Below are 19,671 nucleotides of genomic sequence, written 5' to 3'. Positions count from 1 at the left end.
AGAGAGAGAGAAAACAGAGAAAACACGGTGCGGGCGGAAAAATCGGAAAGAAATAAATAAATAAACTGCCCCGTGTATACACGACATTCCTTTCGGAGGAGGTTTCCGGCAAAGCAAAGAACGTTTCCGCTCCTTTCCGATATCCCAGATCTCGTCCGACCGGAGAAGCCGAGCATGGAAAGAGGACTTCGCGTTCTCTTCCGGCGGAATATTCTCCGCCGTTTGGGGAAAACCGAGTGCCATCAACGTTACCCCGCTACCGTGTCGTCCCCTCCCTGCAACCAACCCCTGATAAACAAAGAGAGTCGCGGCAACGTAACGCGAGCACGACGGTGGAATGCGCGCATTAGAAACAGAATTGCATCACTCCGTTAATTCACGCTCTCTCTCTCTCTCTCTCTCTCTCTCTCTCTCTCTCTCTCTCTCTCTCTCTCTCTCTCTCTCTCTCTCTCTCGCAAAGAGAGATGCAAATGCTGGTAATTTTCTCGGTGCAGTAACCGTAACTTTCCGAAATGCGGGGTGAAAGATTTCCTCTCGACCGAGGAGAAAGATGAAATAAATTGACACAACTTAACGGTTGCTTTAAATCAAGTTAATATCACTTCGATCTAACAGGATTTTTTATTGATTTTATTAAATTCGCAATCAAAATAAAAATAAAATTATAATTGAAATAATATATATATAGTTGTAAATTTTAATGTATGCATTTAGTATTTCTGCGAAAAATATTTTATAAAATAAAGTGGAATAATAAACTATGATATGAGATTGTTAATTTTGAGGTTGTTAATTTTAATACTCATTTACTTTTATCAGTCTAATTTTCCGCACACTTTAAATTGTGTTTTTTTTTTTTTTAGGGTAGATATTGCTATATCAGTTTAAATTGCGCAATTTGTTAATATAACCAAGAATAGAAATTTTAAAATAGAAATCTTGAAATCTTGTTTGATATATGTAAGATGCGAACTTAGGAATAAAACGTAGAAATGACATAAAGGCTTCCGCCTTTCCGGCTTCGATAGCAGAAAAGGAGCAAATGAGCTGTGTCGAAGAAGTTTGAAGCCGACGGATAAATGCAGAAACGCGGAAACGAGAGAGGAGAAAGGAGAGATAAGGAAGAAGTTCAAGCAGATAGTTCGAGCCAACACAAATTGAAATATACAAAATATACTGAACGTTTAACGTTAAAAATTAATTATTTCAATTAATCATAAAAAAAATTAATTATTTATTTATTAATATATAAGAATTATAAAAACAATTATTCAATTATATTATAATCATAAATTTATTCTTATATATTAATATATATATATATATATATATATATATATATATATATATATATATGTATTATTTTTTTTAATTCATAAATTCAATAATTCAATGATTTAAAATTGTCAAAAACATCAATTAACGTCTATTTATTGATGGCTATCAAAGTCTTACCAGCAATTGAAGGGAGTGAGATCAACGACATTCCAGAAATTGTTGCTTTCGTGGCTTTGCAGGAGAGTCGCCAACACGAGGCAGATCAAGGGCGCGCCCCAGGCGAAGAGACTGTACTTGAGGTATGTTGGCGGATCATCGCGACGCGGTAAAGATGCCACGGTAGCGTACAGATGATGGCACATCGACGCCAGCCAGCAGACCACCGATACCCGCAGATATTGCAAACTCAGGCCGAGCGAGATGCAGAGCTCCGAGTCCTGAAAATAGAAAAACCGACGTTCAAAGATCCGTCCTGTAATCTTAGAAAAATGAGAATCAGTTTTCAATCGCGAGATAAAGAATTAAAGCACGATCTAAAAACAATATAATTTAGAAATTTTTTAATTCCAAAAAAAAAAGAAAAAATGGGAGCACAAAAAATTCTTTCTTTCGATAAATTTTCTTTTGTCTCGAATAAAAATTATAAAAGTGTAATAAATAATATCACGCTGCAAAAGAATGAAGAGGATTTTTAAAATACATTATTATTTTTAATAAATAAAAAAGAAAAAGAAAACTATATACACACACACATCAAGTAACAAACGGGATAAGATAGTCCTCGTTCAATTTATGAATTATGGATTATGATGGGCTATAAATTTCGTGCTCGCGAACGAAACTGTCCGGTGATATTTTCTAACGGGGATAAACGTCACTGTCAATTTGATCCAAAACAGCGAATACGAGTAATTCGCGATAGTAGTCTAAACCTGCGAATTGCGAATGAATGCATGGCCGGGCGAATTCACGTTAGAAAATCCACAATTTCGATCGAACACCTCGTGTAATATCACGAAATAATCGATGATTCGCCGCTAGCGAGCGCATTGTTGATTCGACAATTTCTGCAATAACTCTCGTATATATCGGTTAAATAGCATGGGATTAATATTGCTACGTAGCAATGACGTATGAAAGCCCTTAAATCCTTCGTTGTACCTTCGCGGCCGAAATAATTCGCCGCAACAGCTGTGTACCGTGAAATTCGGAACAATAAACCTCCATCGATAAACGCGTAATCAGTTTAATATCGTTGTAATTCGAAATAATAGCCAGCATGTTATTGCAATCGATGCGAAGACTCGATAATTACAATCATTAACTCAGATCAAAATATAATTCTCATTTGAGTAAACACATGCACCGAAATCAATTTAATTGATTAAATTATTTAAAAATATAATTCTTATTAATTATGTATATTAAAATAAAAAAAAACACCAAAATGTGATCTCCTGGCTTTATTTGAAAGAAAATATAAAAGAGCTTACGCTTAAAAGAATCGTACGCAACAGATATGATATCTCTATTCTATCTGACAACTTAATGAACTGAAGCTGTTTCAGTAAATGTGTATGCATCCAATGCCTGCCTTTGACAAATAAACTGCGTGGACGATTTGTTGTCGCGTGTAACGTGACGCTAAAAGAGAAGCAAGCCGGCTTCCTGTCTCTCCGTAACCGATACTCACAGCAGCACATACGATATATTCCTCTCGTCGATGCAACTCGTCGCAACAATCGCGCGAGGGGAGCAAGAGGGGAGGGGAGGAGGGAGGAAAGGGGGAAACGTGCTTGCGCATCGAAACGGAAGCGGAAATAAATTGGAGGGTGCGCGCGAAAGGTGCCTTTCTGGAATTCGCGGCTCATGCTGGGATACAAAGGGCCGAGAGGAAAATTGCATCGATCGAGCGAATAGTTCACGTCGGAGGACAAATTTTACATGGACATACGTTTTCCAATGCGATCATCCACCTCCACGTGCAATTCTCGCGCATCATTAAACCATCCATTTCCCTTCCATTTTCACTTCATTCGCACGTGCATCGGTGAATAAAACTTCGAAACTCAATTTTTTTTGGTTTGTTAATATCGATAAAAATCCTACGAAATGAAGAATCTTAATTAACGATCACTTTACTTTTATCGAAACGATTCTCTTTCGCATGCAATTTTCCAGTGAATTTACCGTTTATTATTTTTATTCGCCGATTCTCATCTCAATTCTTGGATGAAAAAAAATTCTGTATGGAATATTATTGAGTTAAAATTTAATTCTTTACATACTCCGATAAGACTGCGAACAATGTTGCGTTACGAATATTAGTATTTTCCATGCGGAGAGAATATTGCATATACAAGTAAACGTACCGCGGCGAAGTAATATAACTCGGTTTATCTTCGCTTTCGGTCTGGATACACGAGAACTCTCTTCGGGAATTTCGTTATAACACGAAAATACGCGCGTTTGTGGGCACGCTAAACCCACTAAAACTACGTGAAGTTTCAAGTTATTCCCCCGTGTTGTGCAGCAGCATTCTTATTCGATTGGATTTTTGCCTCGAAATTCAATAATCGCTCGTACCGATTCCTTATTCCGTGAAGGATACAACTGTCATTGCGCTACGCATGCGACCGCCGCTATTGTTTATCGTCTAATTCGATTCGAGTCAATGATATTGTCAAGTCGCCGCATGAGATATTCTGCAATCCTTCTTGCGACACAATGCGATGAAATGAATTTCCGCGCATAATGAAACAACATTCGCGTATTCAGAGAGAATTGTGTGTCATTGCGTGCGAAACATCGTCGACGAGGTAGTGACTGTGGGTTGCAACTGTGAGATTGTCGGATACAGTCGCTAGAAATAATTTTCGAGATATGTCTTTGTTGAGAATCAGCGCCATTTCCGCTCACAGTCGCCAAAATGAAAAAACCCGTTTTAAGTCGGACAGATAAAAAAAAATTCCCGATTGTTTCATTAGATTGTGAGTTCGCGGGGGAAAATGTTTTCGCGAACTTCGCGCTAATGAGGTTAATGAAAAGGGACCTAAAATTTTCAACCGGCAGCAATATCGGATTAAATTAGAGACACGTCTGTGTGATAACGGTTTTGTAACTCGAGCGTGCACTCTGCTGCACATGTGGGAGCACATATAAGGGATATATTGCAAAATATCACCTTCTCAAAAAGATTCTTTTGCAAGAGTATAAGGCAAGATATTTTTTTTTTTTTTGTTTCTGTAAGAGATAAAATATTTTTTTCAACGAATATCTTATCTTCTAACAATTAATTTAATTTTTTAATTATCTATTTTAAACATTTCCTCTCGTTAAAATTGTTCAAATTTTAAATTCGAGATAGATTAATCGGAAAATTATTATCCAGAATTCTTTTGATAAAAAAAAAAGGTATCTCAATTCAATTTAATTAAATTTATAAACATTACAATTAAATTAAATTTAAATTATTTTAAAAGATTTATATATTAAAAGTATTTATTTAAATACTAATATTCCATATTTTCTGTAACTTTGTAATCAGTATTCAACATGTATCTTCACTGCAAAAGCGTACTCTCTCTTTTTTCATTTTCCAAGAGAGCTTGCGCATTCGTTAAAATCGAGATAGCTGGCTAATCTCTGCCTGCTGACAGTTTCAGTTGATCAAACAAGGTATTTCAGACAGAATTAAAAGAACATCATACGGCGAACGAGAAATCCTTTAGAGAGATCTAAATTATTCACAGCCATTTCGCACGCTGCGATGGAAAAGAAAAGAAAAGAAAAAAAAAAAAAAACAAGTTGAAAAGAGCGCGTCGAAAGCTCGACGTTCGATGCCTTTCATGCACGGGTAAATCTTGGATTATCCTCGTGTCTAACAGCCACGTAGGATATCGGGAGATTTGATCTTGGCGTCAAGGAAAATCGATTCCTTCGCGAACCGATTTTAGGAGTCTGTCAAACGTAATATTGTAAGAAGGCTTCGTATTCATGCCATGCATGTTACTGTCATATTTCGCTATAATTATTTATTTATAAATTAAAATATTTTTTATAGATTAGAATATCATATGTGTTTAATATAATTATTATTTTATAATTAGCACATTTAAAAACATTTATATTTAAATATGTCGATAATACAACTCCAAATATTTTAAATATTTTGTGAAGATAAAGCTCGCTTAAAATTAAATAAAACATCAAACTATCTATTGTATTTGTGCATGTGTCTAGAAAATAAAAAAAATTTCTCTGTAATAATTTATAAATTAAAAAATGTCGATACTTCGATATTTTTTCATTCCAAAAAAAATCCACATCAAATCGGCCAAATAATCTACATAAATATAAAAAAATAGCGTTAGAAACGTTATGTTCACAGGGGATTATCGTGAGATTTTAACGGGTGCATTCCCGCGAGTATCGTTTCCCGCTGTAACAGTAATTGGCAAAGTTTTTATATCGCTACAGTCGTTTTTTAAAAGCTAGTAAACGCTATTACATTACCCCGTTTTTTAAATTACGTTTTCAAATCTTCTATTAATTCCCCCGTTTAAAACCGAGCGCACAAGCGCGATATCGCTTTTAAAAATATTTCTCATCGGCGTAAAATATTGAAAATGATTCTTTTCAATAATTCCCGCGAACTTATATGAGAGATGAAACCATCATATTTTCAACGTTAAATAATAGCTATAATAAAATCCAGCTGTGCAATAAAGAATGAATAAATTTTCTTCACTTGATTCATACACTACCCTACTTATTCATTTTTATCTATAAGTGATAAAAAGGTTTATGATAGGATAAAGATTACACGAAAGACGAGAAATTGATAAAGGCTACAGGGGGAGAGAGTTTGCAGAAGTGAGATTTGAAAAATGTGCCTAGTCCGGATTTCATTTCTTTCTCCCGCGATTACCATCGATCGAATAAGAAAAAAGAGAAAAAGAGAGGAAGGAGGAAAGACGAGAAGACTTACAGCCTGATTTCTCGACAAACGTAGTAAGGAAATGAATTACTGCCCTCTTCAATTTCGCATATTCGCAGATGCAATACGGAATAAAGGGGGCGGGGGCGCCTTTTCCGCGCGCGAGGACTTTTCACCGCGCGACGATCTCAATCTCGAGAGCGGAACACGAGAGGATACGCGCGATCGATTTAAGCCGCGTCTCTTCCGCTGCGAGAGATTATAGCGAAGTAATATCGGAAATATGTAGGCCGTGCTATGCGAACCGAGAGTATCCCGCTTGCGAGATATATTTCGATGAGGAAAAAAGTGCCGTTTTTTTATCTACGTCGTTTCAATTTTTAATTTACAAAAAAAAACAATCCCGCTGATAAAAAAAAAAAAGAAAGAATTTTCGTTCCTTTTATATCCGCAAAAAAAGCAAAAGGTGTAATTTAATAATAATCTAATTTATAGATTATCGATTCTCTCGAGCACAAAATTATTGTTCAATGAGAAAACACACTGTTCTATAATTTCGATTATTATTTTATACAGAACTATGACGTTTATTGATTGTCCCAATAGTCCTGTATTACGTCGACTGAGTCATCGACAAAATCCTGCGCTGCCAAAATAAGCTCTCGTCCATTGTATACACGTGTACCACCATCTGAGAGCCATTAGAAGAATATGCGGGAGGGTTTTTGCGGAAAGATATATATCTCCTTTATACCGTAGCAAAAAGCGCAAAATGTCGTCTCACCCTCCTTGCTTCTTTTTCTTTCCTCTCTGCTTGCTCAAGATGCTTCGACACACGCATACCAAAGGAAACTGATTGTTTTTATCTTATATCGTGTTTTCGTAATGTTATCGTTATTCTGTTATCATTAAAGGAGATATTCGCGATAAACAAAGCGTATTTTTTTTTTTTAGAAAATTTATACCAATAAAAAAAAAGTTAGATAATTTAAAAAGCAAGTTCTTTATGTCAATGATTAGAATAGAAATTATAAGAAAAATATTTAAAATGTATATATATTTTAATAATAATATAATTTATTATATCAGAAAGAGAAAATTATTGTAAAATAAAAAAAATTATAATTTATTATTATGAATTAATGTAAAGCGATTGTTTGCTTTATGCTGAAAACATGTCATGTTCTTGGCAGATAGTTAATTGTGTTATTAGCCACTTTCACCATGCGCGCTGTTCTTTTCGTCGAGAAATTCTTCGTTCATCCACAGAAGATTGCAAATTACCGTATTATAACGCGCTCAGGACTTGCTCGAAACAAATTGGTTTTCCTTTACTGCGCTACTCCTCGACGAGAGTTTGTATGTGCATGTTTAATAAAAATTAATGTTTTCACTCAAAATGAAGAACGTTGTACGAGATAAAAAGAAAAATGTTTTAGATGTGAATTCGAAAAGAGTTCATGTAATAATTACGCCCTCATTTAAAATAACTAAAAATGCATATTTCTTATTAATTTTTTTTTCTAGTAAAGAAATTTTGAAAAAATCCTTCGAATGATGTAATAAGTCTCTTAAAATTGAAATTAAAAAATGCTTTCAGGTAAAAAAGAAGATAATAAATTTCCAACCATTTTAATTAAAAAAACTAGGATATCTCTTGTGCTACTAATATTATACATTAATATGTGTCATATGTTGAAATAATTTTGTCTTAAATTCACGAAAGTCGAACGCCTGATATAGAATTCAGAAATAACGTACGATGTAGTGTTGGCTCATCAATATACAAAAAAAAAAAAGAGAAAAATCGTGACGTATACTTGTGATTTATGCGCGAATAAAAATTGCCGCGCATCGAACGACGGCGAAAGATTAATGAGATCCATAAGACTGACGATTTTTCTACATCGACGTCACGCCGTCATCGATTATCAAGTTCGTTTGCACGGGCATAAATAATTTTTCTCAATCCCGAATTACGTCGTAGATCCACGTCGTGACTTATTATACTAATGATCGAGAATTCGCTTGACCGTAGTTACTCGCAGAGGCGAAAACTTCGTAACGAACGGCAAGAAACGCTGGAAAAACCATCTCGGACAAAAAAAAAAGACGCCCTTCGTCATGCTTGATTATTGTCCGGTCTTCAATTTTGCTTTTACAACCATAAACGAACTTGTTATGTCCGACTTTAGGACGAAAAAATCAGAATCCACGACTTTTCCGGAAATTGAAAAAGGAAAGAGTCACATTAACTTCTAACAATAAGTATAAGAAGCTTTTCTTCTTTACAATGGTAGAATTCTCTCCCGGAAAACTATTTTTAAAATGAAACATTTTATTCGAGTAACAAAAAATTTCTTAAAGAATCGTCTTCCGCAGAGGAAGAATTTTTCTATTTCGAATGAAAATATTTCAACTATTTTAGAATATTTCCAAGCGAGGAAATTTTGTTAAAAATTTTCTCTCTTGTATAAAGACTTTTTTTAAATTATGGAACAGCAGAGTATGTTTTTTTTAGTAAATTTTCTATATAGAAAAAGATATTTTGTTTATATTCCAGTGAATAATTAAAATTGTATATAAAAGCGCCGTGATTGTCAATAGCGTAAATTGTCAATTAATCGTTAAAATTTTTAAAATCGTTAGAATATTGTGTCGACAATTACTTGGGAAAAAGATGAAGGGCAAAATAGAAATATCGAATCACGAAAAATGGTTCCCTGCGGGCGAGTATATTTGCGGACATACGCAAACAAAAAGCTGACCGAAATAAATATGGAGGGAATGATAAAATGGAAGCGCACGGAAAATATGAATATTCCACGGGGGATAATGAAAGTCGCGGAGAACGCATGACCCATTTCGCGAAAAAAAAAAGACGCCACCCACGAGTCTGTCACGTCCCGCTCGTATTAGCTGATAACAAAGTCAATAAAGCGTGTCACACACGCGCAACTTGGACGTTGTCGCGTCGTAAAGAAAGGGGATAAAAGGGGAAGAGAATAATGGCGTGGTCGATACGCGATTGAAGAGCGGCTGCGGCTTATCTCGAAATCAATTATTCTCAAAAATCCTTGCGCGTTTTTAACGAACGTCGTTATCGCGCCGTATTGTCTGCTCTCTCGTTTTACGTGACACAGTTGAATCGATCGCGCTGAATAAACTTCTGAAATATTATGTATCTAGGGATTAAAGTTTTTTAAAATTGTAACTAGTCTTTCAAAATTATCCAAGATCTTGATTTAATTAGATTTCTAACTCACTGTCAGCTATTTCCTTTCATGTCTGCATTGCTGAAGCAATATTGAAAGTTTGATTATATTGTAGTCTCTTGAAACGGAATATACGAGTTCCTTGTTAAAAAGTTATTTTCTATAATAATTAGTTTGAAAATTATTCTATGTACATTGCATGTGAACTTTTCGGTATAATAGTTAGAAAATTATTGTTCAGAATTTTTTCAGTCAAAAATTTTTCAATAGCTTAAAATTAAATAGAGCTTTCATTTCGCATCTCGTAAATAATGTATACACGAGAACAGAGAGTTCTTTCTATGTAGTGAACGAATTTATATTCCCACTATAATAACTCGCTTCGAACTACTTTTTAATGTAAATTTATGAAAAAAATCTCGGATATTTTTAAACATAAAAGTATGTGACGTATGCTTTTGATGCACAGCTTTTTTTAGCACATCTATATTATAAATATTATATTATAAATATATTTTAAGAAATTCTATTTTTTTATCCGCTACAGTTTTAATAATTTCTATTACATTTAGTCTTAATAAAATTAATCTCTATAACATATCTATTATAATACAAGGTATAGAATAATGTTATTCCATAAACTAAGTGTTTATGCCAATCTCAAAATTGAAATCCAAATCGAATATATAACTGCAGATGAATTATTAAAGTGTCACCTCATCGATACTTTATCGAATACAACGGAATTGATCGCAACAACTACACTGAGTCACATGTTACACGATCTAGTATGTAATGTGAGAAACGAACTCTACAGATGATAGGGAAGACCGTGGGCATATAATACGAAACGCGATATATCAACGACGGTAAATTAATCATTTATTCGCCGGTTGCATTCGATCGAACAGACGGTATAAATTGGAACATTGGAAAAAGGGCAATCGTCGCATCCTAGGATCGCAAAGAGAATGAAAATTAGAGAGACAGAAAGAAAGAGAATGCTCTTCTTAATGAAGCAATTAACTTGCCTATTAAAAGCAGCTCCGCGATCGGCCAATGCTGCGGGTCGAACATATCAATTAATTCGTATTATCGGCTCCAACCGTCGTCATCGTATCCGCTTTTCAACGCATGCCGAGAACAAAGCGGTTTTAGGAACAAAGATCCGGCTTTGCTCCTGAAACCTATATCGATGCGTCGGCAGCTTACCGGATAGTGAATAATTTCTCAACTATAATTCGCGAATGGCTCACGAGAAGATCGCAGAAAATTTTTTATCAGTTCTCCTTTGGTCGTAACAATAAAAGCCGATCAATGAAATAATGAGCCTGATATCGAAAGGTATTTTGATTGAAAATTAAATATTAATACAAATCACAATAATTGTGTATATATAATTACTTCGTATATATATATATATATATATATATATATATATATATATATATATAAAAATATAATAATAAGAGCCGGCAATTACAAGAATGAATCGCAAGTTGAATAAAAAATTGAATCTTGAAACGTTCTAAATCGCTTTCGCTTATCTAAGAAGAGGATAGAGATGAAAGAAGCCGAGCAGCGCGATTTATGGCATGGCATAGTTACCGATATATCTTCATACGGGGATAAATTGATTTGTGCGGGCGTAAAAATATCCTCTCCCGATCAAGTCGCTTGCTAATTAAAGGGCCGTCGTTGTCATCGTCTCGTCTCGTCTCGTCTGCTACGATCAGGACCTAAACGGAGCGGCGAGTGTGCAAGAGCGAATAAGCCCTCATCTCATCGATTAATTACCGTCGAGCTTGTGTTTCCGCACGAGTTGAATCATCGACGACGGTGTGATTAAAAAACGTAACTGTCCTCGATAAAGGCCGTCGACTTATGCGACTCGCAGGGCGCGCTCTCTTTGCCTCTGTTGATATAGGGCGCCTCTCAAGAAAAGGTAAAGATGCGCGCATCGCTTCTTTCTTATTTACATAAGGGACAATAAATCAATGTACGAGGTATATAAAAAAATCTTAATGTCAACAACAGATTCCATTATTTTTGTCGAAAGAATTCGTAAAAGATCATTTTATTTATTATCGATATTTTCTCCCATTTTCAATGTTATATGAAAGATCTTTGTATCTAAAAACAAGCGTCAAATTAAAATTTTGTTAAAATAAAATTCACGCGTAAAAATATATTTTTATTAATACTATAAATATTTATAAATATTTGTATATATACTATAAATATTTACAATAGATATTTATTAATACTATAAATATATATTTATTTAAAATTAAAAATTAGAAAATTGTAAACTAAATGCTAAATTATTTTTAGCAAGGATATTTTTTCTCAAATTTCAAGTACAATGTTAAAGTCTGTTTTCTTTTTTTTTTTTTTTTCTTGATATTCTTATACCAAAATGGCGAGAATGCTATGACATACAATCTTTTAAAAGCTATCCTTTCACAATGTTGTATCACGTCTCGCAAGCGCCGCGCGTGAATTTTCGCGACAATTTCGCGCGAATGAATTTTTTACGCTGTTGTTGACGACTACAAAATATACTGAAACGAGATTTCGATGGAAACAAACTTTTTGACATACGCGAGGTCGTTTGTAAATGTGCATGCCATCGCTGCATCGGTAATCTCCATTTTTTCGCAAGTGAATATTTATCGCGATGAAGTGAAAAAAGGCGGAAACTAGAATGAGCTGATCTTTCAATCAATATTGGATAGATATTGATACAATATGTGTAATGCGTGTGTGTTTATTGACAATTTGTTTTAAATATTTTATCCAAACACCTGTCTCTCTTTGACATTTACATCCTTTATATATATATATATATATATATATATATATATATATATATATATATATGTATAATATTGCGACTATTATATTATGTTACACATTTCAAAAAAAGCCATAAATATTTTATAAGATGTATAATATATGTATAAATATGATAATCTCGTATATAAGATAGAGGATAATATATATTTATACATCACACTTTGCGAAATGTTAAAAAATAGAAAGAAAAAGTTTCAGAAACAGAAGTGGCAATAAAGATGAAGGATGACGAACGTCACGGTCGCCGGGTTGACTAGCGAGTGCACTCGATCGCGATTACTGGAAAGTACGATAAAGAAAAGAGATGGGAAAGTTTCGATGAAGAAGAGTGCCACGAGTCGCCCACGAGTTCTTCTCACAGGCAAGACGTGACCGCGCAAGAACGTAAGTCGCCGTAAAAGCGGTCGTTACGATGAAACGAAGCACAAGAAATCGCACGCGCACCATCGAGGTAATGCACGAGATGCTTGCAAAAGGGTGTGCACTTGCGAATATATACAGGGTGTATCGTAACATTATACCTCGAATTCGCTTCGTAAATAGATTTAATTTCGAATCAATTTTTCTCCTCAACGAAGATTCATTTGGATATCGTCTTCTTACACAGTCTTTCTTATTATTTTCATTAAATTTTAATTTTAATTAATTTTTTTAATATTACAACGATTATCTTATTCAGTTTTATTAGATATCACAGTGTTTTGATCAGCAAACGCTCGAATACGTTAAAGTCTGTGCGCATCTTCCGATATCTAATATAGATAAGAAAAATTTTTAAAAAGTCTCCGTTTTTTAAAGGAGTTTCATATTTTCTCGTCCTGTTTATACGCTATTTAAATAAATGGCTGCTGTTTTATTCTTTTAATTCTCAAATAATGCAAAGTGCCTAATTAAAATTTAATTTAATATATTCTATTTATGAACTCATGTTACATAAGATTTATAAATATCTAAATGTCATATAATTCAATGAACCTTCTACGATTCAATAACAAAGATTATCACGATCGCGTTAGATAACAGATCATTAAAAATCGGAAACATATATTATTTTTCATTTACCTTTAAAAATTTTAATAAGATAATATAAATAGAAATACTTCAGAGTCGTCATTGAATTAAAAGTGTGTGAACATCCATCTTAAGTATACGATATGTAAATGAAAAAAAAAAAAAAGAATACGTAAATGAAAAGAATGCTTAATATTAGAATAATCCACCAACTCGCCGACTTAAAATCCTGTAGAAATGTACTGCAATGCGGATTTTCGGATGCGACGTGCTATTTCGTGAAAACGATGGAGAGAAACGCGAGAAAAAAACGGTGCATTAAACGCGAACTCGATGCACCGAAATGCCTCCTATCGGAAAATCGGAATTCGAAATTTCGATTTCGCTGGAATAGAGAAAAGAGGTGAATTTTATTTTATTTACACCGCGAACTCGCGGCCAATTATTCCCAACACGAACACGCATCGCGTTCTGTCTCTCTTTCTCTTCGAGCGTTTATTCGCAATTAAAACTTTCTCGCTACTCTCCAAGGATCACTTTCGGCAGTTCGCTTCTGTTATCCCTCGAAATGAAAATGTATTTTTGATAATGTGAGACAGTATAATAATGCAAGTTATATAAAAACTGAAGAGATAAACGAGATAGAAAATTATCCTCACGCGCAAATAATAGATTTAAATAAAAAAATTATGTCGATCATGTTTGGGTGATTTCAGAAACAATGTATAAATCTTAAAAATTCGATATATGTAAATTCGTGAGTTTATCGGGCGACTTATTTATCGAGGAGAGATTCGGTGCGCGATCTCTCTCCTCAGCTTGAACGATTTTACACATCGCGGATTCGAACAGATACATTCGCTTGACATATTTCTGATAAAGGAGCCCCGCATATTTTAGCGCGCGATAAAAATATAAAGGCGCACCTTCAAATCGCCCGCATAAACCGCGTTTGACAGCGCGATTCCCTCTCGTGATTTTTTCCCACGAGCGCTGCGAGATACATGTGGAGATGTCAGTCAACGAATCGTTAAATTGCAGGCGCGCCGACAGGCTCTTATTGTTAAAAATGCCTGGCAACAAAGCCGTCGGCGTAATCGATAACTGGTTTGGATAACGAGACTCCGTTTTGCGTCTCTCCCCGACATCGGTACGAGAAAATACACCGATGTAACGACACAATACAATACGGCCTTCGGACATCTAACGATAACAGTCGCGAACAATAGCGCGCAGATATTTTTCAATTAAATTCTAAGATTATAAATGAAAGAAAAATTAATTGGATTCTAAATTATAAATCGCTAAGGGCTATAAAAATGTCAAAATATGCGTTGATTAAAATAAATATTTTTTATTAACAACGCGATTAGATGTGCATCGCGCGGATCAAAAATAGAGAATTTTCCATATTACATTTTTCGTTTTTTTCTTTCTTTTCTTACAATGTATATAGAATTTTGCGGGCAACTTTAAATACCCGAATCAAATTTTAAAATTAAAAAAAAATAGAATATTTTTATCTAATGGAGTTAAAAGAATTTTAGTCATATACATAGAAAAGACATCAAGAAGAAACTTACGTTCCTATAAATTATGCAATGAAACTCCAATCTTTGCGAACCGCAGGCAACTGAGAATATTCTTCGTGTGAGAAGGCAGAAGTTACATTCAGATTGCGACTTTAATTTATATACCCTAGAAAGAGCAGGAAGCGGGAAGATTCGCGATTGATTTCCCATTCCAATTGGCAATTTTGTTTTGTTCGATGCCAAGACGAGAGTGAGTTGTTCTAATCTAAGAGCTCCATTACAGTTCACGGGTCGGCGCCGTTCTGTCTCCCGGACATTTTCGCGCTTAATTAAAAACCACTCGCCGGAACTCGCCGGACATTCTCGTTAGACCTTGTATACACAATTTCAGAACAACGAAGCCCCGTTATCGCGCAGAAGAGAAAAAGACTTTATCAAAAACTTTATCCCGGCGCGGCTAGAAAGAGAGGAAATAAAACTAATGACAGATTAATATCCAAATTTTTTAGCATTCCATTTTTCAATTTCTCCTTAATATAATTTTAAAATAACAAACTTTTAAACTTTACCTTTTCTTTGAATCATAGCAAATAATAATAACAATAATAAATAGAATGACGGTCTTTTAAATAGTGACATTTAATTCGAAAATCACAAATGCTAAAATTTTGTAGCTCCTAAATTCTACGAATTATGTAAAATCTTTGTTCTCGCGCAGCACACACATATACTTTATTCCTTATCGAAAAGTTTTACCCCTCCCTCCCCCACCCCGCGCGCGTAATCGACAAATCGGGAAGTCCTAGATGCACGATCGCCGGAATTTATCGAATTATTCGAGCGGGCGATCTCCCGGGAAATCGCAACCTGGATTTCTCAACAGGATGCGAAATTTCTTCGCCGTCAGTATATACAGTAGTCGCATTTCCATTTCCACGTGTCGTGAACAGACGCGAAGATCTCACGTGCGTTTTCGGCATCGCAACGCTTCTCCCTTCCCCCTTCCTGATTCCGAGCTTCGGTCAATCAAATATCTCCCAGGGGATGATGCCTCTCAACCCCATAGTTATCTCGCAACAAATCTCTGCGGAATTGTTTTCATAAACCGTAAGACTTGTCGCTGGAAATCACTTTACCTCGCGGCAACGGCAAGAAGAGTCCGGACCGCGTGTGTGATTTACGTCGCTTCCGCATTCTTCGCTAAAGTGGAATTCCGTGTCCCGACGAAAATTCGGGCTCAACTCGCAGGAGGAAAAAAATTTTCATATCTAGGCCTTCCCGCATTTTTTGCGATTTTGCACGACATAAGGAGAACTTAGGGCGCGCTAATGCAAAAGAAATTTACGGCGTTTAGAATTTCAGCCCGATTATATATATATATATATATATATATATATATATATATATATATATAATATAATATATAGTAGAATATATATTCTGGCTTCGTAAATTACACACTTCCCTCCGCCGAAACACCGCGCAGCTCTTTTTCTGCATAAAATTACATTTTCGTGTCTCATTATGGTAAATGAGGTAGAAGATATTCTATCAAATGACTCAAAATTTATCAAAAGAAGTGTTTGCAATTAAATCTTTTTTTTTTTTTTTTAATATAATTAAACAATAAAAATATCCTATTCATCAGGAAAAAAACTTTATTTCTAAATAAAAATTTATCCTTTTTCTCTATATTGTATTGTTTCATTTTTTATTAATTGAATAATTTTCTACGTTAAAAAAGGCTTTATTCATATACAAAATATTCTATGATAATTAATATCCGTATATGATTCAAATCTCTTCCACAAAAATTTCTATTTTTTTCCGTATTGCTTGTTTAGTTCAAAGACAATTCTCACATTTTTTTTAACTATAGACGATCTGGCGTAACTGGATATTAAAATTTTCCAATTTTGCTTTTCAAGAAAATTTATTTCATCTCCGTTTTACCCTCGACCAACCCTTCCGACACGGAAACACGAGCGCGCTCGACTTAATGCAGAGTGCGATATATCATATTCCCAAATGTAGGAGGAATATCGTTCTTGCGACACGCATAATCATACTAATTATAATGATTTAACGCGCGCATTATTAAACTCGTCCGATTCAAGAAACGACCCTTAATATTAACGCGATGAGAGGCTGTACATCACTGACAAGTCTGAATTCCCAAAATTCGTTATCAATCTTTTTCTAACGCGAATATTTCTGCGCAAGAATTGCCTTCACGGTAAATATCCAATTTTCAGTCATATCTTTAAATCTACAATTTATGTATCAATGTACTGTATGTTTTTTAAAATTTTTAATCTCTCAGCAATTTTTAACAAATTTATGATATCAATTTGAATGTAATTTTTAATTTTATTGTAATTTATCGTGACATCAAGTATTTTGATATATTAAATGTATATGAACCTAAGAACACCCATTTATCAATTAAAGAAATTTTTTATGATAAATCTTTATATTTATATTTTTGCATATTTTTATATCTAATATATTTAATAGCTCTAATATTCGTGATTTAAATTTTACATTTTTATTTCTAAATGAAAATATATATAATAATATAATATAATGTATTTTTCTTTATTTCATAATGTCAATAATACTAATTTATTATTTATAATTAAATAGATGTCAGTAATTTACAATTATATCCCTTCACGACTATTAATATTAATTGGCATTGTGAATTCGTCGTAAAAGCTCCCAAATTTGATCAAACATTGAGGCGAATTAATAACCTTCCCTTTTCGTATTTTTTAGTTCCGGCCGGCTCTCGCTTGCTAGACCTTATCTCGTTTGCCAGCATCCCCGGCAGCGATAATAGAACCCGTAAACGTGTCTGACTTAATGCGAGAGTGCAATATATCTCGAGACCGCGAGGTGCACTACTGCTTTACTGGGCGGAACCGGAAACATCATGGGGAGTGCGCGAAAATGCACACGAGCACAATGTATAAAGGTCGCTGCAGAGAATCTCGCCTATAAAAGCGTCTGAATATTATATAATATTTGAAGATATGATAATTTTCAAACAAGAAAGAGAGAGAAAGAGAGAGAGAAATAAAAAAGAAAATTTGTAAAATTTATTATATTCTCCTGTATATAAATAATTTCATTTTTACTGATTTATACAATTGTTGTCTCTCTCAATTTTGCTCCGCGCAATAAATATTCCTATTTCTAGTGTTCGTCCCGGAATAATAAAGCGATTTTTCCCTTTATTGTCCCCGTTCTCTTTTATCCTCTTCGATTTTCGCGAAAACAAGCGCCGTGTGTTGATGTTGTTCGAAAACGAGATTAAGGAAAGCGACCCAGAGAAGGCTTTCGCGGGCTGAATTTATTTTTCTCCCCTCTTGAATCAGAATGCGGTAACAATAAGGCCGCGAGATTACGAGCGACGGAAATTTATCTCCGTCACGCGTTATGACAGAACAGAATTCCTCCATCTGTAATAAACTTCTTTTTCCCCCTAACTATGCCGCGTCTGTCTCGATGAAAAACGTTATTATTAATATTCTGTCCTCCTGTCAAACCGAATATATTGTAAAATTCGAGATACTTCATAATTCCAAATATCATTGCCGATTCTCTGGGATTGATCATCAAACGTGTTTCACTGATAACATATTGATAGCATTAGATAAACAGGCATTTAATGATTAAATCAATATTGAAAAAGTTGATCTAACTAATTGTTACAGTCGATTATGTAATTTCATTTATTCCACTATATATTTTTATTGCAATATATAATTTTACTTCAAGTTCTAGTTGCATATAATTTTAAATTTATTTCAAGTTTAAAAATAAATAGAAATTTGTGCGTTAATTTCGTGGGTATTTCACGTAAATCCGTCTTTACGTACTGACAGGAGACAAGGCCGCAATTAGGGACTTGTGTGCTTATGTCGGAGGGATGGCATCCTCACCTCGGAACATGTAACGCGTCCGCTCGTACACGCACTTTCGAAATGCGGTGAATTTTTTTTTTTTTTCCCCTCCGCCTTTTGCATGTACACAGCGCTGATGTAGTACTCGCGTTAGGATCGTTCCCAGCGTTAAACGAACCTCATCCCGTTCGCGGTCGCGAAATTTAGCACTTCGTAAAAAAAAACCACTGACTCTGCTTCAGCAGCCGCCTCTCCTTTCCCCGCTCGCACGCAAAATCGTCGCCAATGTTTCCAGCATTTTAGCCGTTTTTATTTATTCGATTTGCGTAATTTATCGATAAAATAAAATCTAAATGTCAATTAATTAAAATTTTAGAAAATCTGTACCAAATAAAGAATATATTTTATATATTTTATAATTGCTCTGGCGTTGTTTTCTTGTTATAATAATTAAAAAAGTAAAAATAATTAATTTAATATGCAGATTTTCTTTTATCAAAAGCTTTTATCAAAAAAATCTTTTATCAAAGAGAAATTATTTGTTACAATTATGACATGTTCAAATTAATTATTTAAATTACAAATCTGAACATATAAAAAAAGTTTTTTTCATATCACATATATTCAAAATTGTACAATATTCAATTGCAATTTTCTCTACTTTGATAGAAAGATCAAGCGCGAGATACAGAATATCGTACCATAATGTTTCACTATTTCGCATAGGATTCTACGAACGTGAAACCGGGTATTGAACCATCACGATGAATAACATTTGAAAATATTCCCACGTTTCTACTCCATTTTTAGAACGAAATGCGTTCCGCAAAAATCCTCAAAGGATCAAAGGCTAGGATTTTGCAACGATAACCGCAACTATCGCGATGAATAATATTTGACCTAAAAAGATCTTCGTTTTCGTTGAATTT

General features: G+C 34.3%; 1 protein-coding gene across 3 annotated transcripts in view; it reads right to left on the bottom strand.

Annotated features, from left to right (window-relative positions):
- Positions 1-19,671, bottom strand: part of LOC126853117 (latrophilin-like protein LAT-2) — a 65,236-nt gene that overhangs the window by 5,779 nt on the left and 39,786 nt on the right. For all 3 annotated transcript variants that reach the window (XM_050598590.1, XM_050598588.1, XM_050598591.1), the window contains one exon: positions 1,456-1,715. In XM_050598590.1, coding sequence (XP_050454547.1) covers positions 1,456-1,715 — 260 coding nt within the window. The remainder of the gene's footprint in view (positions 1-1,455; positions 1,716-19,671) is intronic.

The sequence above is a fragment of the Cataglyphis hispanica genome, chromosome 11 (genome assembly GCF_021464435.1).
Source record: "Cataglyphis hispanica isolate Lineage 1 chromosome 11, ULB_Chis1_1.0, whole genome shotgun sequence".
Lineage (NCBI taxonomy): Eukaryota > Metazoa > Arthropoda > Insecta > Hymenoptera > Formicidae > Cataglyphis > Cataglyphis hispanica.
This window is presented reverse-complemented; position numbering and strand designations above follow the sequence as displayed.